This window comes from Protopterus annectens, chromosome 1.part2, assembly GCF_019279795.1.
Source record: "Protopterus annectens isolate FY-2018-M chromosome 1.part2, PAN1.0, whole genome shotgun sequence".
NCBI classification, from domain to species: Eukaryota; Metazoa; Chordata; order Ceratodontiformes; family Protopteridae; genus Protopterus; species Protopterus annectens.
In genome coordinates this window covers 915,717,346-915,742,944 of record NC_056727.1, presented here as the reverse complement: position 1 = coordinate 915,742,944, position 25,599 = coordinate 915,717,346, and the positions used below count along the sequence as shown (strand labels likewise).

The 25,599-nt window shown below is 42.4% G+C and overlaps 1 protein-coding gene across 1 annotated transcript in view; it reads right to left on the bottom strand.

Moving 5' to 3' along the window:
• The window catches only part of LIN9 (lin-9 DREAM MuvB core complex component), a 2,964,607-nt gene that overhangs the window by 2,230,311 nt on the left and 708,697 nt on the right, over positions 1 to 25,599 (bottom strand). The window contains exon 3 of the mRNA XM_044059638.1: positions 14,078 to 14,172. Coding sequence (XP_043915573.1) covers positions 14,078 to 14,172 — 95 coding nt within the window. The remainder of the gene's footprint in view (positions 1 to 14,077; positions 14,173 to 25,599) is intronic.

Genomic DNA, 25,599 nt, shown 5'->3' with positions numbered 1-25,599 from the left:
AGGCACACTGACTCTTCCGAGGTAGGGTCTTTGGGCTTCCAGTCACCCCTCTCTTTCAACATCTCTAGAATGTCCCCAAAGGAGACATCTTCTGGGGGTGACTGAGGAGAACCCACCCCGTCACTGAAGTCAGTATCGTCTGTGACAGATTTTTCTGAGAAATTTAGTTGTTTCCTCTTGCACATCTACTTCCAGGGCACCTCCTCAGTGGGAAGTTCTGTGGAGGACTCTGAAGAAGGGCCCTGCGCAGGGGTATCTTGCAGCTTTGGTGGTCGCTGCCCAGGCATGGAGGTTAGTGGGAGCAGTGGACAAGAAGGGTCCCGGGGTAATACTCCAATAGAGAATGGACCAGCTCAGGATCTGCAGAGGCCGATGCCCTCTACATCACCTGGAAGGTAGGTCCCCCCAAAGAGGGATGGGAGGCCGGAAATGAGAAGAACAACCTCAGAACAATGGTCCCACCCCACTCCGAAGAAACTGTCCCCAAAATCAGAGCCATAGAGGAGCCTACATGTGCTGATCCAAACCCCACGGATCTGTCAGTGTAGCTAAGACCTGGGAGTCCACTGGTTCCAATGAAGCCAAGGAACGTGATACAGACTCTGGAACTGAAGGAAAGGCTATCAGTACCAGAGCAGCTAGAATGGAGGAGTTGGAGTCATAAGCTCTAAACCCTCACAGGAAGTTGGAGAAGGACGATTCGGTGGAGTCATAGGACAGAAAGTCCCATCTCCAGAAGGGAATGGGGCGTGGGAGGAGACTATAAGACCCCTGGCTACGAGGAGCTGATCCACCAACCACACAATGTCAACTTCAATCATACTCCTGGAAGAACGGACAGAAAAAGATGAGGGGGATTCTAGTCTCTCTAGAAAGGGGCTTGGAAGTTGTCCCTGGAAAGGATCAATTGAAGGGCAATATCTTGTCTTGGGAACTGAAATAAAAGCAGGTTATGAAGTTATTGGCAGCACCAGGGGAAGCATCAGTTCCAAGATTTCAGACGGTACCACAGAGGGGACCAGTACCGATGGAGCAGCTTGGAACGCTGGTATTGTGGTGTCTGGTATCGAGACCTATGGGGCAAAAGTAGCTACCACAGACGGTGCCGAAGAGGTCGGTTCCATGGATGTTTTGACTATCGACTTCGGTTCCAAGGAAAGTATGGGAACCAGTGATTTGTGTTTCTTGGCTGCCGGAGCTGAAGTGGGCACAGGCACCGATGGACAGAAGAAGAGGGGGAGGAAGGCGAAGATGCATCAAGATATGGATGGATTGGACAAAGCCTCCTCAAAAGAAGTTTTAATCAGATCTTTTAAAATCGATTTTTTTCTTTCTATGAGGGTCCAAGTGGCCGAAGGCTTGAGAAATACCACAATCCTCCTGCAAATGCTCTGGACCCAAGCAGTAAACACAAGAGGAATGCCCATTAGAGATGGGCATTTTTCTACCACAATCATGACACTGCTTTAAACCAGTCATTCCTCGAGATTTATCTGCCATGTTGACTAAGGAAATTTATCAACATGCAGAAACACATGCACACTAGAGGGAAATGGCTACAAACAATGGTAGCCCAGAACTACCAATAGGTAGGGGAAGGGAAAGAACTACCAACAATGTTAGAAACAGATACCACAAATTAATAGTGGCACACTCGTTCACAGAAAAGGAAATAAGAGTGTGAAAAAGTACAGTTGTGTACACTTACTATAAATGTAGATATTAGAGTGTCTTCACTGTTGCAGTCATCACACTTGGGTTATCCCTGCCAGGGTGGCCCTCGGCCAGCCTGAATATCAGAGACTTAATATTTCTGTGTTGGTTGCTGTTTGTAGATTGATGTCAGGTAATCAGTGCTATAAAGTAAGGCAGCCGACACCATTACATCAGTTTTTCTTGCCCTAACCTGTTAAGAAGCCGCCAAAGTAGGAGGCCAGGTTCTGGTGGAAGAACCCCACCAGTAGAAAATAAATACCAATATGTCCCTTGAAAGAAAAAAAGAACAACAAGGAAGAAAGATAACAAAAAGCAAAGGGGGAAGGAGGGAAGGAAACCAGGACTGCAACAGCGAAGACAAACATCTACATTTATGGTAAGTGCACACAACTGTACTATGTTCTTCATGTTTCACGATTGCAGTCATCACATCTGGGTAGATTCCCAAAGCTGAGGAAAAGAGTGGAGGCAGTCAAAGAAGCTCGGAGCTGGCTAGGATGCCCTGCAAGACTGCAGAGGCAAACACTGCCCTGGATTTGGAGAAGAGAGGCAGGTGGTAATGCTTGGTAAAAGTGCGAACAGATGTCCAGGTGGGAGCCAACAGGATGTCCCTGGTGGGGAATCCTCTGAGGAAAGCTGCAGAGGTGGAGGCTGCTCTGGTGGAATGTGTCCTGACCCCCTTGGGGGGAGGGGGGGGTGCCATGATGTTGTAGCAGAAATGGATGCAGTGTGCTATCCATTTGGATATGGTTTGCTTGGAGATGGCTTTGCCTTCTGCCCCTGTAGCAAACCTAACCAGCAATTGATCAGACTTTCTGAAGGCTTTAGTCCTGTCCAGATAGTATCTGAGCTGTCTATGCACATCTATAGAGTGCAGAATATTTTCCCTCTTGTTTTGGGGGTTAGGAAAGAAGGTGGGAAAATGAATGGATTGGTTGAGAGCCACACTGGACACTACCTTGGGCATGAAGGCTGGATAAGTTCTGAGGGATACCCTGTCTGCATGGAAAATTATGAAGGGTTCCAAAGCCATGAGTGCTTGCAGCTCAGAGACTTTTGGCTGAAGTGATGGCTAAAAGGAAGGCCGTTTCCCAGGAGATAAATTTTAGCTCTGTAAAAGCAGCTGGTTTGAAAGGAGGTTTGGTGAGCTTTTCTAAGACAAAGTTAAGGTCTCAAGCTGGTGTTGGTGCCCATCTGGGGGGCACCAAGCTGCTAGCCCCTCTGAAGAACTGTTTAATCAGAGGGTGTGAGAAAAGAGGCTGGTCAGTGCGAAAATGTGCAGAAATAGCAGAGGCATGAATTTGTATAGAGGAGAGTGTAGGTCAGCTAAGTAATCCAGGATGAGAGGGATGTGCCGTATTGGACCCGTTCACCTGGATCCAGCTGCAGAACCTTTTCCATTTAAATTCATAGGACTTTCTGGTGCTAGGGTGTTTGTCCTCTCGGATACCCTCCAAAACCTGTTTACTGAGGATGGCAGATTGGTTCAGGGTTAGGGAATAAACCAAGCTGCCAATTTGAGTGTCTGCAATTTGGGGTGCATGAATTCCCCTTCCCTCTTGGTTAGGAGGTTTGGAATCTGAGGAAGATGCCATGGAGGCAGCAGGGACAGGCTGAGCAGCAATGGGTACCACTGCTGTCTGGGCCAATCTAGAGCTATGAGAATGGTCCTTCGTTTTTCCACCCTTATTTTGAGCAGTACCCTGGGGGTGAGAAGTAGGGGAGAAAAGGCATAAACTGAGAGGTTTACCCAGGGGAAGGACAGGGCATCCACTTTCCAAGCCATGCAGTGATGCTCCCTGGTGCAGAATTTGCTGAGCTGGTGGGTTGGTGTGTGAGGCAAAGAGGTCAACCTTCGGGGTTCCCCATTTCTGAGTTATTAGGAATAAGGTACTTCTGTTTAGCTGCCACTCGTGTGGGTCCAAATGCTTTCTACTTAATTGGCCTGCTAGGGAGTTGAGAGATCCTGGTAGGTATTGTGCTAACATGTGTAGTTGCATGGAAGAGGCTGTGAGCCAAAGGGTCATGGCCAGCCTGCACAGAGGGTAGACGCAAGTCCCTCCCTGCTTGTTGATGTACCACATCACAGTGCTGTTGTCCGTTTTGATCAGGAGAACCCATGGAGAGAAAAGGGGTTTGAAAACTATCAAGGCCTGCTGCACAGCCATCATCTCTTTTTGACTGATGTGCAGGGGGATTTGCTGTGGGTTCCATTGGCCATGTATGAATCTGCCGTCCAGGTGTACCCCCCTAAGCGTAGTCTGATGAGTCCGTGGTGAAGGTCTGGGCGGCGGGGTGTGGAGAGAAAGGCAGACCCTTGTTGTGGGAGCAGGCTGTTGCCCACCAAAGAACTTCTTTCTCAGGCAAGGAATAATAGGCAGAAGAGTTTCCAGATCTTGAGAGTGTTGACACCAAAGGCTGTTTAGGTAGCACTGAAGTTTCCTCATATGCAGTCTGGCATATGGAATGAGGAGTATGCAAGATGCCATGAACCCCAGGGCCTGCAGGATTTTCCTTGCAGAAAACTGGGGCCTGGTGGCCAGTTGAGAGAAGTAAGCTGAATGCAAAAGAAGCAAAAATGTACCAATGTTTGATAGTGCGTTGATTAAATAAAGCACAAAACCGACAGCAAGGTACGTTGTGGTCAGGGCCTAAGCAAGGAATACAGTACAAATGGAAATCCTTATGAGGTAATTTGCTTCCCACAAGTAATGCAATTATTAACTTTTACTGACATCGGTAAGGAGCAAGAAAAAGTTTCCCCAATGGGGTACTTAGCTTTTTAGTTGAAGACTTCAGATCTGAAACTCGAAAACGAAAATTTCAGGACTCGGCTGACCGGCACTTGCGAACTGCTTCTGCTTCGGGCACCGCGGCAAGAAAGACTATGTAATGGCATCGGCTGCATGTTTTATACCCCTGATGACCTGACGTCATGGAAGAAGGGACAGCAACTGACGCAGGACCCAAGACTTTGTTAATCAGGCCGACTGAGGGCAACCTGCCAGCAGATTACCCAAATGTAATGACTGCAACAGTGAAACACGAAGAACATCGAGGGACGTAGTGGACTGGGCCTAGACAAGTGATGCAGTAAGAGTGGAAGTCTCGGTGTGGTATTTGCTTTCCACAGGTGAGACAATTAACTTTTTCTGACATTGGTTGGTGCAAGAAAAAAGGATCCCCAACAGGGTACTTAGCTTTCGAAGACTTCAACTTCAATTCGGAAATGAAAACTCAGGTATTGGCCAACCGGCACTCGTGCGAACTGCTTCTGCTTCGGGCTCCACGGCAAGAAAGACTGATGTAATGGCGTCAGCTGCCTTACTTTATACCACTGATGTCCTGACGTCAGTCTTTAAGCGACAGCAACTGACGCAGAAATACTAAGTCTCTGGTATTCGGGCCATCTAAGAGCTACCCTGGCAGGGATAACCCAAATGTGATGACTGCAACAATGAAACACAAAGAACATCTATTTCTAGAAGAGGGACAGTATAAGCAAACTAAAGAAAAAACTGTGTAGAAAAAAAATATCCATACACACACACACACACGTTTAACAGAGTTAAACAGGGTTTGACAGAAAAAACAATGAAAATACACTTAGCTGGCAAGAGAATCTGCATGACACATCTTGGCAGAAGAGTGGCAAACAAGATGGGTATTCTAGGTAGACACTTGGCACAAGAATTTTTGGTTTTCGCGAGCTGTTATAGTGGCCGAGCCGGTAACAAAAGTCAGAACCAAGTCCCAATCATCAAAGATAAATGAAGATTGATAACATCGGGTCTTTCGTTATCAACTTGTACCATAGATTGCACCCTTCAGAATTGCACTAATCAGGGATCTTAGCATCAGAGTCAACATCCCCCTCTTCTGAGCACTATGGTTATTCATATTTTCTTTTCCTCTTCTATTTCATTTTCTTTCTCCATATTATATATATATATATATATATATATATATATATATATATATATATATATACATATATATATATATATATATATATATATATATATATATATATGTATGTATGTGTGTGCATGTATGTATATATATATATATATATATATATATATATATATATATATATATATATATATATATATATATATATACACACACACAAACACACACCCGTGTGTGTACAGATAGATATTTCTCCTCCTTTTTCTTTACCAGTAAATCCTTCTATTTAGCTCTACTAATATTTAAAGGCATTAGACCAGTTATAGTGCACAATGCCCCTAATGGTGTGTACTTGTCAAGACATTTTATAAAGCTAGAAAGGCTCCACCTTTTTCTAAAAGATGACTAATGGTCTAAAAACCCTGAGTTAACAAGACAGGCTTGAAGCCATATCTCAATATTTGGTCTCAGACTCACGTGAAGTCACAGGTCTACATTCCATTACATTAAGAACAAAACCCTCCTTGACCTCCTATAAAGCTAACAGCTTCACTAACCATAGATCTAAAGATTGTAATCTTCATCAATATATAAACAAAACACTGTAAAAAGACAGATTACCAAACATTTACCCTATGTTTAGAATGCACTATGCTCAAGCAGGCTGACAGCCTCACATCCTTCCAAACTAACCTTACCATTGGATGGACAAATTAATCTCAGGTGTGACTTGCTTTATTCCTATTAGAAATGTGAGATACATCATGATGGTGGGCATCACCAAGACATAAAGGATCTCACAACCTACTTGTGTTGTAATTCCTTTGATCCTATGAAGTGTGTGTGTACATCTGTAAGCCTATCTGCAGTCACACTTTCTAAAAGAGGTTGATATGTTAAAAGACTATAGTATAAGGATTAAACTCCACAGACAGGACAGAAAGTTTTCAAAGAAAAAAAAAAAAAGAAACAGCACAAAGCTCCATCATGTGATGGAGACGATAAAGCAGAGGAAGGAGAGGTGAATAGAGAAAAAATATAGAGTATTCCCACACAGCAAAGCTTACAAAAGTGAATACAAGTCAAAATTTGAAGTCTGCCTGACCCAATTTCACATGTGAAGCACAGCAAAGAAAACTGAACAGTGCTGCATGCAGAGTGCATGAAGGAAAAAGGGAGAGAGTTCCTAGAATAGGCGGTCCCATTGCAAGTTGAATCATTCCAGTTGACTGCAGAAAATAAACTCCCTTATCACTTAAGGCAAAGCAATACAGACACATAGTCCTTCCACCTGAACTAAGGTCAGTCTAGGAATGTAACAAGACTCTGGTTAGAAAGCCACCACTGGCATACTTGAGCACATGACTAGGAAGAAGTGGTCATCCATCTATGAATGTTATTAGGAACACTGCACTGGAGTTGCTCAGGAAATCATTTACTTCAACACAGAAAGGATACAATTCAGTAAACGGAAACAATTACAAAACAAAAGACAGCTCACTAACTGGTGAAAGACAATGTGCACAGATTACTGCAAATATCTATGTAAACACATGCACAAAAGGAGAGAGATGAGGGTATGATGGAATACTTGAAAAGAATCCACACTGGGTACACAAGAGCTCTATCAAATGTTTAGGAAAGAAGAAATGAAATAAAAAGTCAACAAAGTATTACTTTATATATTATAATGTAGTACATTTTCCTATACTAGGTGTAAATTTAAATCACAGAATAAAAGAGACAGATTGTGAATAAAGAAAAATGCAAAAGTTTACCAAGGTGCAGAAAGTACAATTGTGTACACTTACCATAAATGTAGATGTTCGAGTGTATTCACTGTTGCAGTCATCACATTTGGGTTATCTGCTTGCAGTAGCCCTCAGTGGCTTGATTAACAAAGTCTTGGGTCCTGTGTCGGTTGCTGTCTCATCTTCCATGACGTCAGGTAGTCAGGGGTATAAAGCATGCAGTTGACGCCATTACATCAGTTTTTCTTGCCCAGATGTCAGGTGCCTCCAAAATGGGAAGCAATTAATATATAAGGTTACACCTCCAACAAAAAAGCAAATACACCAAAAAGCTTTAAACATAGTAAGCAAGAATAGAGGTAAGGCCAACAGAAGTCGGGGTTAGAGGGAGGGTAACTAGGACTGCAACAGTGAATACACTCGAACATCTACATTTATGATAAGTGTACACAACTGTACTATGTTCTTCATGTTTCACTGTTGCAGTCATCACATTTAGGTAGATTCCCAAAGCTAAGGATGGGAGGAGGAAATTAGATAGCATTAGGACCAGCTATAAGGCTCTGCAAGACTGCAGTGGCAAAGCCAGCTCTGGATTTAGAAAAAAATGGCAAATGGTAATGCTTGGTGAAGGTATGTACAGAACTCCAGGTAGCAGCTTCTAGGATGTCCCTGGGTAGGGACACCTCTGAGAAAGGCTGTAGAGGTAGAAGCAGCCCTGGTTGAATGTGGTCTAATCCCCTGTGGGGTAGGTTTTCCATGGTGCTTATAGCAGAAATGAATGCAATGGCCTATCCATTTAGAAATGGTTTGCTTTGAAATGGCCTTCCCCTCTGCCCCTGCAGCAAATGCAACCAGCAGTCGTTCAGATTTCCTGAGAGGTTTAGTCCTATCCAAATAAAATCTAAGTTGCTTGTGCACATCTAAGGAGAGCAGTATTCGCTCCCGTTTGTTCTGTGGATTAGAAAAGAAGGTTGGCAAATGAATGGACTGATTAAGGACCACACTGGATACCACCTTGGGCATGAAGGAGGGATTGGTCCTGTGGGACACCCTATCTGCATGAAAAATGATGAAAGGCTCCACTGCCATGAGGGCCTGTAATTCAGACACCCTTCTTGCTGAACTGATGGGCTAAAAGGAAAGCTTTTTTCCAGGAAAGGAATTTCAACTCTGCATTTGCAGCTGGCTCAAAAGGAGGCAGAGTGAGTTTTTCCAATACAAAGTTAATGTCCCAGGCTGGAGTAGGGGCACTTGAGTGGTCTTGAGTTCTTGGCCCCTCTGAGGAACTGCTTCAGCAGTGGATGAGAGAAGAGGGGTGGTTCTGTGTTGCAATGAGCTGAAATGGCTGAGGCATGAATCTTGATGGATGAAAAGGAAAGGCTCTTGTGCAGCATCTCAGTTAAGTATTGAAGTATCTGAGGTAAATTGGGTGTTGCTGTGCCCGTCTCCTGAGCTTGGTTCCAGGAACAAAATCTTTTCCATTTTTAGAATAAGATTTTCTAGTACTAGGCCTCCTTGCCTCCAGAATGACATCCAACACTTGCTTACTGAGGGATGGTAATGGAGAGATTAGGTAATTAGCCAGGCTGCCAGGTTCAGGGTTTGAAGCTGTGGGTGCAGAATCTGGCCCTCCTGCTGGGACAGGGATCTGAGGCAGGTGTCATGGTTCCAGCAGTGACAAACTGCGCAAAGGGGGTACCAGTGCTGGCTTGGCCAGTCCGGTGCAATCAGTATCGGCCTTGGTTTGTCCTGTTTGATCTTTAGTAGTACCTTTGAGAGGAGAGGCAGGGGGGAAAGGCATAAACTGATAGGTTTTTCCAGCTGAAGGACAGGGCATCCACTTTCCAAGCTTGTTTGTGGGGAGTCCTTGTGCAGACTTTTTCCAACTGGTAGTTCTGGGGGGAGGCAAACAGGTCTATATCTGGGCTCCCCCATTTGTTTCTCAACATGTTGAATATCTTTGGTTCTAGTTTCCACTCGTCTAGGTTCATGAGATATCTGCTTAGGTCGTCTGCCAGTGTGTTTAGCTTTCCTGGCAGGAATTAAGCCTGTAGGTGCACTTGGTAGCTCAAAGCTGTGTCCCACAGAGCCATGGGTAGTCTGCAGAGAGGGTATGAGTGGGTTCCCCCCTGCTTGTTTATGTACCACATAACAGTGGTGTTGTTCGTCTTTACCATTAGTTGCCCTGGAAGGATGTGGTCCTTGAAGGCTGTCAGAGCATTCTGTACAGCTAGCATTTCTTTCCGATTGATGTGCAGGTGCATTTGACTTGGGTTCGATTTGCCCTGAATACACTTCCTGCCAAGTGAGCCCCCCATGCACAGTCTGATGCATCTGTGGTTAGGGTTTGGGTGGCAGGGGGTAGAGTGAATGGCAGTCCCTTGCTTTGGTGACAGGAGTCTGCCCACCAAAGGAACTCTATCTGTAGACATGGAATGATAGGAATCATTGCTTCTAGAACCTGAGAATGTTGACACCATAGGCTTTAGAGACCATTGTAGTTTCCTCATATGCAGTCTTGCATATGGAATTAGTAGAATGCAGGAGACCATGAACCCCAGGGCTTGCAGTATTTTCCTTGCAGATAGCTGGGTCTTTGTGGCCAGCAATTTGAAGTAGGCAGTCAAATGAACTTGTTTTTCTGGTGTGAGAAAAGCCATCTGGGAAGTTGTGTTCAAGCTTGCTCCCAGGAATACAATTTGTTGGCAGGGTACAAGATGTGATTTCTTTTCGTTTATGGTGTACCCCAGAGAAGTTAGCAATTTCTGTACAAATGCCAGATTATTCAATAGTATGTCCTGGTTTTCTGCCTGAATTAGACAATCATCCAGGTATGGACATATTTGGACATTTCTTTGCCTGCAAAATGCAATGACTGGAGCTAGGCACTTTATGAATACCCTGGGTGCAGTAGATAAGCCGAAGGGCAGTGCAGAGAACTGATAGTGCATGTAACCTGCTTTGAAGCATAGGTATCTTCTGCAGGTTTCCTTTATTGGGATTTGCAGGTAAGCTTCCTTTAAATCCAGTGCTGCCAACCAGGCATCTTTGCCTAGCATAAGAAGCAGCTGGTGAAGAGTTAGCATCTTGAATTTTGGAATCACCAAAAATGTATTTAGGATAGAGAGGTCCAGTATAGGATGCCAGGAGTTGTCTACTCTGGGCACCAGGAAAAGTCTTCAGTAGAAACTTTGTCCCAGATCCTCTTCTGGAACAGGCTGAATAGCCCTGATGCTTAACAGAGTGATAATTTGCTTTTGAGCTTCTGCCCACTGATTTGGGGGGTGGTCTGGCCAACCGTTTGTGGTTGGTAAGGAGTGAAAGTGGAATCTGTATCCTTGGGAAACTATATTTAAAACCCATTTGTCCTGGGTTATGAGTTACCAATTTTTTGCCTGCCGGGCAATCTTTCCCCCTAAGGGAACAGTCAGTTGTGCAGGGCTTGGAAAATTTAAAGCTAAGTCATTGAGACAGTTTACCATGGGGGGGGTGGTCTTACCACTCCCTGCTCTGGAAGTGGGAACCCCCACTGATTAGCCCTGTGAGTACCTTGGGACTGAAGCCTGGGTGTTCTGTTGGATCTGTGTTTGGACTAAGAAGGCCTGGAAGAGGCAGGAAAAGACCAATTTTTAGAGGGCCAATGCCTACTAAATCTGGGAGGCTGTACTTGCAGGAAATCTTTAACAGTATGCATAGATTTAGCTTTTTCCTCCATCTTAAGTAGTACTTCTGCTTTGTTGACAAACAGGTGTTCTTGGTTTAAGGGAGCATCCAGCAATTAAACTTTAACATGATCTGGGAAAGATTGCTCCTTAAGCCAAGCATGCCTTCTAAGTACAGACCCAGTGACAGCAGCCCTGTGAGATGCCTCTAGTGAATCAAAACCACATTGCAAAGTATGTTTTCCAACTTGTTCAACCAAATGCATTAAATCCTGTAAATTTTTATTTTCAGCACAGTCAGGAATCAAAATCATTTTCTGTTTAAGCAATCCAATAATATGTTGCTGATACTTTAACATATGAAACTGGCAGTTTAAGGCCCTAATGGCCAAAGTTGCAGAAGTGTATACCTTCTTACCCCATCTATCCAGCGGCCTGGAATCTCTATCAGAGGGGGTAGGATTTTTGGCAGTAGCGGCCTTAATGCCATTGGGTCCCTGTGAAATGGTCTCAGGATCCGCAGTAGGATTTTTAAAAAGGAACTTGTGAGAGTCGGGAACCCTGTAATATCTATCAGGTTTTCTGGGAGCAGGAAGTAGAGAGTCAGGGGGCCAAGCTAGATTCTAAAAAGGCATCATCAACAATGTCCAGTACAGGGGGATAGCTAAAGGCATGTGTTAGGGCAGGTTGTAAGAAATCCCTAAGCCTCTTTTTAGAGTCAGAGTAATCCTGGCTTTTCCCAGCGAAAATGCTCCCTAACACTATGCAAGGTTTTACCAAAAGAGAAATCCTCTGGAGGGGAAGCAGAGGGAATAGAGTCCTCTGCATCAGAATCGTCATAGGTAGATAAGGGTAAATCATGGTCATCAGAGGAAACAGAAATTTCAGAATCCTGATCAGAAGAATCATAAGCAAACTCAGTCCTAGGTCTCTTAGAGGGGGAAGGTTGGCTTCCCCTGATTAAAGTAATAAGATCTTCAGCCATTCTTACAATTTGTTTTTTAGGCATTGAGGCCTGACCATTGGGTCTGGGCATCGGTTTTCTAGGCATGGATCGAGTTTTAGGTCTTGAAGAAGAAGATGGCATTGGTTTAATATGCAAGTCAGTAGACCTGAATGCATCCTCAGAAGCCGGTGCCTGCACAGTGGCTCTGGACACATCCAAGGTAACGACATCAGCAGGTTCCACAGTCGAAGCATCTCGTGGCATACCGGACTCCGAATAGGTCTCAGTAGAGGCCTGCGAATCTGAAGTAGCGGTTTTCAGGGGCTGTGAAAGCGCCTCACTGAGTACTGGCGACTAGCTTAGGGGAAGCATCGTCGGCAGCTTTGGACCAATACGGTCCATCTCTGTCTTTATCTTTGCGTTTTTTTTGGAATGTCAGTAGTCGGCTGGCTTACCGAAGCCATATCTGGATAATTGAACCAAGTACCAAAATATTTAGAAACGTAAATAAACAGACGATTAGTTTGTTGTTTAAATAAGGCAGAAAACCAACAGTGGGGTATGTCGTGGTCAGGGCCTAGGCAAGGAATGCAGTACGAATTAAAATCTTTATGAGGTATTTGCTTTCCACAAGAAATACAATTACTGACTTTTACTGACATTGGTGTAGAGCAAGAAAATATTTCCCCAACGGGGTACTTAGCTTAGTTGAAGACTTTGGTTCTGAAACTCGAAAAAGAAAATTTCAGGAGTCGGCCAACCGGCATTTGCGAACTGCTTCTGCTTCGGGCACCACACGGCAAGAAAGACTGATGTAATGGTGTCGGCTGCATGCTTTATACCCCTGACTACCTGATGTTATGGAAGATGAGACAGCAACCGATGCAGGACTCAAGACTTTGTTAATCAGGCCGACTGAGGGCTACTGCAAGCAGATAACCCAAATGTGATGACTGCAACAGTGAAACATGAAGAACATCAAGCATGGGGAAGCAACAAGAATGAACTGGGTTGCGACACACTGAACTGCATCTAGTTTATTTTGACAAGATGAGAAATTTGTACAACAGAACTATCCTCACTGAGGTAACATAATGGGAAGAGGCCAGGAATACATTTGAACTACATGCTCAAGATTGCCTTCCTTATCAAGGACTTGATATCAGAGTATGGGCAATAAAAAAGTAATAGATGAATCCTAAGTGAAAGAGAAAGACCAGCACTATTAGAGTTTTTAGCTGAATCTGGAACAGAAACTGATGTTAAAAAAGGGATAAATAGTAGGGCATATAAAATATTGCATGACATCTACAGGAATCAATCAGAGGAGGTTAAAAAGTATTGGGAAGAGAGATTGGATAAGCAATTCACAAAGAAACAATGGGAGGCTATATGTATGGATCTCAAATATGCAACAAAGTCTAGAATATTTAGGACTTTTGTTTGGAAGTGTTTGCATAGGTATTTTTATACCCCAAGCAGACTGCAAAGTATTTTTCCTCATGTAGATCACAAATGCTGACATTATGATAGGGAGGAAACAGGCAATTGGGAGTGTAATGAGTTAGCAGATTTTAAAAATTCCCTGCAGACTATACAGTCAGAAATATTGGGTGAGCAAATTGCATAACTAAGTAAATTATTTTTTGAGCTGGAATACAGCATCTGAATTGCCTAGACATGGTAAGGCCTTGCTGAGTTTAATTCTGGTGGCTGCCAAAAAAAGCAACTACTAGAAAATGGAAATCAAAGTCTAAACCAATTGTATTTGAAGTAATGAATCTAACAGATAAAAGAACTGGAAGTGGGATCTTTAGAAAAGGGCACGAGCAAATTACATAAAAAAGGAAATTGTGGGAACAATACATGCAGAATAAAGTTTTTCGTGAGCTATGTTATATTCAGTTGACAATAACTACATAGAAGATTATATGTGATGTGTAATGTTTGCAACTGAAAATAGGTCCGTGTGATTTTTCATTTATATAAATTTGTGGTTGCCTATGCTATAAGTGATAAATTCAATAAAGATTTTGTTTTTTTTCATTTAAAACAAAAGTAGTATACCATTTAGATTGTCTTACCGTTTCCATTGCACATGGAGAGCTTTTACCTTTCCAATTTGGAGTTTTAGATGCAGGGCTGTACTTTTCATTCCACGTGCTTGACAGGCTTCCTTCTACCAAAAGAAATTTGAAAAGTGAAAAAAAAATCCAATAAAGAACACTTTAAATTGCACAGTTTCAGCTTACATTATGGTAAAATTCTTACTTACAAAAATAAGAGTCAATCTTTTTCATCAAGTGAAATGGCTAAATGAAGGTAAAATTACCACAACTAAAAAGACAGATTTAGCCCATTAGCTTGACAAACAGACTTCACTATTATGGGACGGACTGGAAGTTCGCACGAGTTAAAATTAAAACGTACCTGTTCTGCAGGAACTTAATGTCACCAATTCCACTTAAATCTTTGCTGTGTTTTTTTTTTTCACCTTAAAAATAAAGACTTCTAAAATAAAGCAACACTATGAATGTCGCTTCAATAGTGTATCCCAAAAGCATAGACGAAATTACAGCAAAAGCTTTGAATCTTTCTGGCACACACGGAAAAGAAAAAGTAGTAATACCACACAATAGAGTTATTAAAGATTTTATTTTAAATAACTACTGTTTAAACCCAATAACCAACATCCAAACCATGGTCATTCTGGCTTTTACCCTTATACACAGCTGCTTAGGTTATAGGTAAATACGAATGGTCCACACTTCAGGCAGAGATTATTTCTCAAATGAAGACTGATGTCATCAAAGGAGCACTGTTAATATAGCTTTCTTTGTGGACTCAACATGAGTAGCCTTAAACAAATGAGAGCAGGGGGAAAAGATGTAGAAAGATGACAACATATAAGCAACAAAAGGTATATATAGTCTGTCCTTTCCCCTATACAAGTCCCAGTTAATCTGCATCTTAATTGTTGTTTTTTTTTTTTTTTATCAACCATCTACCCCATAACTGCCATGTATGTCCCAAGCATTCTTGAAATTCCCCCAGAATTTTTAACTGTTATCTCTTCAAAGTCTGTTCCACCACCAGTCGAAAAACTGATTCATTAAACAGGCTAACAGTAATCTGCCATTACTATCGAACCTTTATTCTCAATGCAGAATTGCAACTACAACACCAAGGCATCTACATGCAAAGTGACTCAATTTCACTTAACTACAGAAAACAAAGGATTAAAAAGTGGGAAAATAAAACAAGAGTGACAGAGTTCTACCTATCCTTTTGTAGTAGCAGGTGAAGAGGATTGAGCACATAACCAGACACAACTGCATAGCTTCAATGGTGTATAGGAATACATCAGACCACAATGTTGATGAAGAGAGTTCAGTTAGCAGACTAGGTATGACAGAAGACAGGATGAAACAACGGATGATGTTTGCGGCTTAGGGGGAGGATATGGGATCCTGTAAGTCCAACTCACTCCTAAGGTGAAAATAAGCAAGCACACAGTTGTCTTTAGCCAAACTTGTATAATGAAGCATATACAAACTTGCAGCTTGAGACACTGCAGCTCTAGCATGGAGACAATTTCTCAAACAGAAGACAGCTCATTGAGAAAAATAGGACATGGAGAATTATGACGCAACAGGAGCACTAAGGACACTCCTTTATTTGCTGTTTATAACTTATGCTTCAAATGTTTTTTAATCTAATGTCTGTTCTACCTGTCCTTATCAGGAAAAAGGGGTAGTAGTAGTTTTTTTTTTTTAAATTAATGTCAAACCTCTCGCAAGGACAACAGGGAGACAGCTGTGGGTTTTATTTTTCATTGAGCTTTTCCTGATGGCAAAGTGAGAGAGTGATTTGGTTCCGAACCAATCAGAAGGGCTGCAGCAAAAAAAAAAAAAAAAGGGAAACCAGTTATCCATTTGGATTTTGTACGTCAAGAAGCTCATTTAATGAGGAAAGTCAGTTACTTCTTTTCATTTGTACACCTTCAAAATGAATTGTGAGATCAGGGGGCGGAGCCTGCATGGCTAACTGAAGGCAGCAGATTTCCATAGTTCCATAAACTAATTTAAAATACTGGAAAATAATTTAACTGTTTTCCAACAAAACATTCTAAACTGATAGATGGAAACTAAATTTATACAATTAGTAATTTTGGTGAAGATTTGTAAATATTTTCCTGTCAAATTATACTGGAGATTATTATAACTTACAGAAATGAGCAACTTGAAGAACTCTCCCTCTGAACACTAAAAAAGGAACTACAACTGGTGACTACTCCACTGCAAGAACAGTCACTGAAAATGGATGACTTTAAAGACAGAGAATTTACAAAGCATTAAGGAAAACTGCCAAAGCAAACAGATATATTCAAAGAAATGCTTCAACAAAATCAGACTAAAATATCAAGCATAGAAACCTCTTTAAATGATATTGAGGGAAGACTTAAGGAAGAAGAAACTCAAAAGGAATTTCTCCTCAAACAAAACACTTGGCTCGTAAATAAGGATGACCCAGAAAACAGAGAGAAGGACAAACATCAGAATCTTTGGTTTGCCTGAGAAAGTTGAAGGGGAGACATCATAACCTTTTTAAATTCATGGATTTCAGAAGTATTAGACCTTAAAGAAGGCTTCTCATTTAGCACTGAAAGGGCTCATAGAATGCATGGTAAGCCAGTATCAACCTCAACATCTTGACGTCCTCGGATGTTATGTAGGGGTTATGTCTGACGTTCCTTATGTGAGGCTGCAACTGTCTTTGTGGGATTTATGAATGGACAGACTTTTCATGAATGTGCGGCATTTGAGATATGCGAGTGCAGTGTCAAGGGTATGAATATCTGGTTTTGGCGGAAGGTGGTTGACAGGGCTAGCTTAGTCCGTGTGTTGTGGTTTGAGAATATTTACTAAGTGTAAAAAGAAAAATTCTGTCATGGTTTGGGCACGCCCTGCATGTATTAGCATAAGCACTCACATCTGAACCAGACATCGATGACTGTCATTTAGATACATTTATGGAGACAGTGTTTTGTTTTTCTAGGTTGCTGGTTGCTTGGGGCTTGGCAGAGATGCAGCGCCTGTGTTGACTGAAGAAGCCAGGATATGTGGTAAGTTTGTGTGGTGATACTAGGATGAAATTATGATTTCTCTGGCTGTAAAGTGTGATTTGTACCTTCACTGAGGGGTGGCTGTATGTAGAGGAAGGAATGTAACTTTGGGTCAAGATGTGGAGAATTATGGTGTTGTTGATGATTGTAGATGTCATGGTTATGTCTGATCGGCTATTGGTCACTTCCTGGGTGGTCCTGTTTTGTCTGGGTGGTCAGTGATTCATTGCTGCAGTTTGGGGACTTCTGTTGGGGTGGATAAGAGAGCGTTTTTTTTGGTCATGCTGAAATCTCCAGGTCATGGGTGATCACTGGCGATGTTTGCAATTGGAATGGTGGACTTTGATTGGTTTGAAATGGGCAAGCGGGAAGATAAAATCTCCGAGACTGTTTGGAGGTGAAGCTTACTGATGCTCGAGATTGCTCACGAGCTGATATATTGTTTTAGTTGACTTTTCCTAGTTATTGATATTTCTCGAGGGTTGCTACAGTTACAAGCAACAAAGCCAATGACTGCCTGTCAAATCTTCACAGTTTTAACATGACATTAGTAAATCATTTTAAACCCTTGTTAATGAAGCATTACTGCATACACCACTGATTCTATGTAGAAGGGAAAATTTAGTTGATTCTGGTCTTCTCTGCATGACCAAAATACTGCAAATGCCTTTATTAAAGTCACAGTTTTTAATGCTAATGTATTTAAAAGTTGCTTTAACAAAAAGTAGCCCAATATTGTGATTGAAAAGCCAACATCTTTTTATAAAGGTTGGTATATGTTAATTACTACCTGGCAATTTAGAAACCCACAGTCTTTTAGGAACACAGCTGGTACTGAGGCTTTCTTTAAAGAGTATAGGGTCCCAACATAAGCTTTTAAATTTAGCTAACCTAATCTTTAAATTTCCAAACACCTTGTCAGTGGTACGTTACTACTATTAAAACATGCTGTTTCTCAAAGCATGCACATTTAACCAGAGTAACTTCTGAATCTCCAGACATCTTGGCTACATCTTGAAAGATTGGTGGTATGATCTGACTGATGTCCCGCTCACCAGATTGAACAAGGAAAAGGTCACAGTAAGCTGCCTGTCGGGCACTAGAATCCGCCACATAACGCAAGCACTCAGGTCTCTCAACAGCAGGTACAAGTACGACTCTGTCATTGTCCACGCTGGTGTGAACGATCTGAGACGTACCTCCTTGGACTACATGAAAAGAGACATAGAGGAGCTCTCTGATTATGTAGCCCAGGCAGGTATGACCCTGACCTTGAGCAGTATCCTACCTTCACCAAGAATGATGCCACAATACAGAGACAAGATGATCAGCTTTAATAATTGGCTTAAACTCTGGTGTCATTCAAAGGGGATCCAATATCTGTCTGCCTGGGATGACATGCTGGACAAGCCACGCTGCTTCGCAAGGGACGGCTTGCACCTGTCACCCCTGGGCTTCCGGATATTGGCAAAGGCTCTTGCCACCCCCATAGTGCCTTTTTTAGGCAAGGCTCAAATTCTAAACCTACCACCCTAGAACACAAAAAAGGAAAAAAACTAAGGGTAATGCTGCTCAATGCCAGAAGTCTCAACCTCAAGATGCACGCACTCGAGACCCTTCTCAGTATGGAGAGCATCGATGTCTGTGCTGTAACTGAAACCTGGTTCAAGGCTCCCGAGAGCACCCCGGCACTATCAGGCTTTACCTCTTATCATGCGTTCCGGCCCCAAAATCCGGACAACACCAAGAAAGGAGGGGGGGTGTCTATATTCATCAAGAACACCCACACCTCAAGGTTGGTGGCAACGCACGATACATCGGAGACCATCCAGGTGCAACTAACCATAGGCAAGACTGCTCTGCAATTTGTAGCATGTTACAGGCCACCCTCTCAATCTCAGGAACCTCACATAGCTTTCCTGAAAACACTGGAGGGGATAAATGTATCTCCAAACACCATCATACTAGGTGATTTTAACTACCCGAATATAGACTGGGATCACTACTCTAGCCCCAACAATCTAGCCCAAAGGTTCCTAGAGTTCATAAACTCAAATTCCATGGAACAACTAGTCACCATTCCCACAAGATGAGATAACATACTAGATCTCATCAACATGAACATGGGGTCACAATGTTCAACACCGGACGTATACCCTTCACTGGTGAGATCAGACCATAAACTAATGTCACTGGAAGTTCACATCCCGCCCCCACCTGAGATGAAAAAGACCACAGTGAAGAACTACTCAAAAGCCGACTTCACACTTCTAAAGGCTAGTGTGGTCTCTTTTATGGCCCCCGAGACTGCGGAAACCATTACTCAAGCCGCTGAATCACTTACAAATGCCTTCTACCAGCACCTACAGGACTGCATGGATCAGGCAATCCCAAACAAAACAAAGACCCTTTGTACCAAAGGCAAGCGTCCAGTTTGGTGGACCCCAGCCATAAACAAGCTCTACAACAAAAGGAGGAAGCTACTACAAGATAGAGCAAAATCCTTAAAAGGGAAAACACCCTTGATCATTATAAGTAAAAAATTAAGATCTCTCATAAAATCATCCAAGGCAAATTTTGAGAGAAAAGTCGCCAAGGACTCAAAGGACAATCATAAGGCCTTCTTTAGCTATGTTAGAAACCTGGGAGGAAACTCCCAGATATGCTCAGAATTAGTTCAAAATGATGTAAAAATTACTGAACCTACAGACATTGCCAACATACTGGCTGACAGGTTCAGTGCAAACTTCTCCCCTCCCCCCCAAAAGGTGAGATATCTATACCAGAAAATTATAACCCCCCCCAAACATCTCAAACGCTCAGGTGAGAACTGCTCTCTCCAAGGCAAAAAACACAGCATCCATGGGACCAGATGGTGTCCCCGGATGTGTGCTCCACGAACTCAATGAGGAATTAAACCCGCAGTTAGGGCAGCTGTTTAATCTTAGCCTCACCTCAGGATATGTGCCGGAGTGGCGTACGGCAACTGTGGTCCCACTTCACAAAGGAGGTGCCTCCACCGACCCGGGAAATTACCGTCCCATCAGCTTGACAAGCTTGATCTGCAAAGCTATGGAGAGGATCATAATGGAACTCATAAATAAAGACATAGGAGACTTGCAGACTTTGGATCCGACCCAGTTTGGCTTTGTCAAGGGCAGATCATGCCTTTTAAACCTGGTGGACTTTTTCGAAACAGTCACCAAGGTCAATGATGAGGGAAAGGCAGTCCACACAGCCTACCTCGACCTGGCAAAGGCTTTCGACACAATACCCCACTCAGGTATCATTGAAAAACTCATCAGCTTAAATGTAAACCCATACGTCACAAGATGGGTTGCAAATTGGCTAAGTGACAGAACCCACAGGGTCAGAGTTGCTGGTGCCATGTCAGACTCAAAGCCTGTCACAAGTGGTGTCCCACAGGGCTCAGTCCTGGGCCCTCTCCTGTTCGGCATCTACTTTTCAGAAGTACAAGCAAACACAGGAGGATTATGGCTGACAAAATTTGCAGATGACTGCAAACTGGGCGCCATAGTTGAGAACACATCTGAGACAGATATCCTTCAGAAGGGTCTTACAGAAACGGAAAACTGGTGCCAGAACCATGGCCTAAAGTTAAATGCCAAAAAATACATAGTCATACCCTTCGGGAAAAACAAGGTTACCCCTAGCTACCATATAGGCGGCAACCCACTAAGCACAGAAGACGTTATCAGGGATCTGGGTACCCAGGTTGACAGTAACCTTTCATTTGATACTCACGTTGCCAAAGTAGTTAGGAAGACCTTCTACATTGCCCACCTGATCATGAAGGGATTCGCATCTAGATCAAGAGAAGTCATCGTCCCCCTGTACTCATCACTCATCAGGCCAATGATTGAGTACAATGCCCCATTCGGAATGTATCTGACACGACACCTGCAGCAACTGGAAAGGCCCCAAAAGTTCCTCACCAAAAGGATAAAGGGTCTCAAAAATACGTCCTATGCTGCCCGACTGAAGGAACTTCAGCTCTACTCAGTCGCTTACCGTCTGCTCAGAGGTGACCTGTGCCTGACATACAAGGCCATGTCCAACCCAGAATTGATGAACATGCTTCACCTCAAAAAATCTAGATCCCTCAGAACTACAAGGGCGGGAGACTTAAACCTTGACACGGTTATTAATAGGACGTGCTGGAGGGACAGATTCATCACCCAGAGACTCCCTATGCTGTGGAACAAAATCCCAGTACATGTGAGGCAGAGCACCTCTCGCTGGCTTTGTTCAAGAGAAATCTTGACCAATGGATGGGAGATCGCAGATATACCCCAGGGATTATCTCAGTGTCACTGCTTGACAGAGGCAAAGCAAAATAATGGGCATAGTATCCTCCAAACTAAAGGGGTGGCGAAAGCCACAAAACTCTGGCTAGGCTTATAAATGCCCTTGGGCAGATAGCCTAGTATGAACCTATGAACCTATGATACTATTATTATTAATGGTAAGAAAGGGGCTTATAAGAGGATTACTATTTTGTGGAGAATGAAGCCTCTAGCATTTATAGACATCTCTTTGTGAACAGACTTTTATCTCAAAGTCTGTCAGACCATCACACAGAAGTAAAAAAATAAATAAATAATGATCCCAATGGAAACTGCAGCTGCACTTTTGTGAAGGGAAAAAAGGGGAGAGGGGTGCAACAAAATTAATGAGACAAACTTCAGTAATGTATTACTAAAATCCAAATAGCCATGTATATGCACTTCTGTCTCATCTCAGTTACACAACCACTTCACCAGACGAGAATTTTGCTGAACATAGTCAATTTAAATAAAAATGGTGACAGATTACATGACTTTGGAAGCTTTTCATCTAGAATGGGTGCAACATCTGACACCTCCTGGAGGCGCAAGTTAAAAACCAGCTACTGTTGGAATACAAAAGTATAGCAAGCTAGTACTAAACATGCAGTATTTGCGACATTCTCATTACAGTTCCTTTGACTGTTTTATAAGTACCATCACAAATATCTGTGTAGTTTCTTGCCCTCGTATTAGTAAATTGAGGACACCCACCTGACTGCTCCAGCAAGTTTGCACTACGTACTAAAATTTTAAGTTACTGTGCACAGTAAACTCATATTTTTAGAAATCCATTGTATACATCAGTGACATGGAAAATGCTCTGCTGACTTGATATGATTTAATAGAAACATTTGAATCTATTGCATGAAATAGGTCATTTGATACCTGAAGTAACAACCCACAGCAGTTGCATTTACAGTAAACTGAATTGGTTAAGAAGGGTAACCCCTGTACTGGAACTCTTTTTTTTTTTTTTTTTTTTTTTTAACACACACACACACACACACACACACACACACACACACACACATACTATTTCTGAGATATTTTGATTCGCATTAACAAGGTTATTGAATTCTTATACCGATTGGCTAGACAGAGGGACCGAGCTAGGAAAGATGTGCAGCAGGTAAGGGTGATAAAGGATAATGAGGGAAACATACTCACAAGCGGGGAGAGTGTGTTGAACAGATGGAGAGAGTACTTTGAGGGGCTGATGAATGAAGAGAATGAGAGAGAAGATTGGATGATGTGGGGCTAGTGAATCAGGAAGGGCAATGGATCATCAAGGAGGAAGTAAGGACAGCTATGAAGAGGATGAAGAATGGAAAGGCTGTTGGTCCAGATGACATACCTGTGGAAGCTTGGAGGTGTTTAGGAGAAATGGCAGTGGAAATTTTAACCAGATTGTTTAATGAAATCTTGGAAAGTGAGAGTAAGAGGATGTCTGAGGAGTGGAGAAAAAGTGTTTTGGTACCGATTTTTAAGAATAAGGGTGATGTGCAGAGCTGTAGTAACTACAGAGGGATAAAACTGATCAGTCACAGAATGAAATTATGGGAAAGAGTAGTGGAAGCTAGGTTAAGAAGGGAGGTGATGACTTGTCATCAGCAGTATGGTTTCATGCCAGGAAAGAGGACTACAGATGCAATGTTTGCTCTGAGTGTGTTGATGAAGAAGTACAGAGAAGGCCAGAAGGAGTTGCATTGTGTCTTTGTGGATTTAGAGAAAGCATATGACAGGGTGCCTACAGAGGAGTTTTGTATGAGGAAGTCAGGAGTGGCAGAGAAGTATGAGTGGTACAGGATATGTACAAGGGTAGTGTGACAGCGGTAAGATCTGCAGTGGGAGTGACAGATGTGTTTAAGGTGGAGGTGGAATTACATCAAGGATCAGCTCTGAGCCCTTTCTTATTTGCAGTGGTGATGGACAGGTTGACAGACGAGATCAGACAGGAGTCCCCGTGGACTATGATGTTTGCAGATGACACTGTGATCTGCAGTGAGAGTAGGGAACAGGTTGAGGAGACCCTGGAGAGGTGGAGATATGCTCTAGAGATGAGCGGAATTAAGGTCAGCAGGACTAAGACAGAATATGTGTGTGTGAATGAGAGGGAGGACAGAGGAATGGTGAGGATGCAAGGAGTAGAGTTGGCGAAGATGGACGAGTTTAAATACTTGGGATCAGCAGTTCAGAGTAATGGTGACTGTGGAAGAGAGGTGACGAAAAGAGTACAGGCAATGTGGAGTGGGTGGAGAAAAGTGTCAGGAGTGATTTGTGACCAGTAAGAGTGAAAGGGAAGGTCAACAAGGGGGTAGTGAGACCAGCTATGTTACATGGGTTGGAAACAATGGCATTGACAAAAAGGCAGGAGTTAGAGCTGGATGTGGCGGAGTTAAAGATGTTAAGATTTGCACTGGGTGTGACGAGGTTAGACAGGATTAGGAATAAGTATATTAGGTCAGCCCAGGTTGGATGGTTTGGAGACAAAGCCAGAGAGGCGAGATTGCATTGGTTTGGACATGTGCTGAGGAGAGATGCTGGGTATATTAGGAAAAGGATTCTAAGGACGAAGCTGCCAGGTAAGAGGAAAAGAGGAAGGCCTAAGATTAGGTTTATGGATGTGGTGAGAGATGACATGCAGGTGGTTGGTGTGACAGAGCAAGATGCAGAGGACAGGAAGAAATGGTAACACATGATCCACTGTGACAACGCCTAATGGGAACAGCTGAAGGAAAAAGACTGAATTCTTATTCATATAAGCTAATTTATGAATGTACTTACAAATTTCTTAAGGGAAACTCAGACTATATATGTTTAATGTGTTAAGAAATGGAAAGCATCATATGCTATATTAAATTTAATACTTGACCTAATTCAGAAACACATGTTGTGTTCCCCCTGATCATAATGGTTGAAGACTTGCTACTCAAGAAAATGTCCATTAAACAAAAAATAACACTAAGAAAAAAAAAAAAGTTTTGAGTATGTAGTCTAGTTGATGAATATAATTGTTCAATATTAGTAGACAGTAACTACAAGTTAAATGTTTATTTTTATAAATACCTTCTTGAACCACAAAAAAACGAGATCTAATATTTTGCTTCCTTTTCTTTGTATAGGGGATATACAATAGTTTAGTTACCTGTACACTATTAATTCATTTGGTTTAACAGATGATTATCGACATAAAAGCACTTTAATATAGGTAATCTGATATGCTGATAAGACTGACAATAAAATAATACACATCATCTTATCCATAAACTAGTTTCCTTTAACAATTATGGATTCCTTATGGAGCTCGGAAGGAAAAAGTTAGGGAGGTTAACCTAAAAGATTTATTTCTATCTGTTGGGCTAGGAATAATTCTCATTACATGTCTGGTAGGGACTAAAGACTACATCAGTTTAATATTAGTAACAATTTTATTGCTTAAAATTATTTTTTTACTTTTAGTAAGCCTTACTTAGTTTTTCTTTTACATGTATTCTTGAAAGAAACAAATTTAACTAAGATAGTTGATACTTTGCAAATAACTATAGAATTAAAACTAGATGAGGAGACCTATATATTCTTCTTCTTCTTTCGGCTTTTCCTGGGTAGGGGTTGCCACAGCAGATCATCTGTCCACTCATGATTGGCAGTGGAGTTTTACAGTGTTGAGTTGCCAGCCCGGCACCCAACCTTCTACAGAAGACGCGCGCACACACACACACACACACACACACACACACACACACACGCATACATAGGGCCAATTTAGAGTGTCCAATCCACCTACAGCATGTCTTTGGGATGTGGGAGGAAACCGGAGCACCCGGAGGAAACCCACGCGACGACAGGGAGGACATACAGACTCCGCACAGAAGGCACTCCAGCCAAGGATCGAACCGGAGAACCTATTTCTATGAGGCGACAATGCTAACCACTGCACCACCGTAGCCGCCCTATGAGGAGACCTATATATATATTGAGCTTAATAACAATAAACCTTTCTTTTAAAATAACCTGGCATGCACCTAACTTTGTTATCTTTGAATACTAATGACGTAAATAATCCAAATAAGAGATCTAATCTATTAAAATACCTAAAATTAAATACAGCCCAAGCAATATTTTACAAGAAATG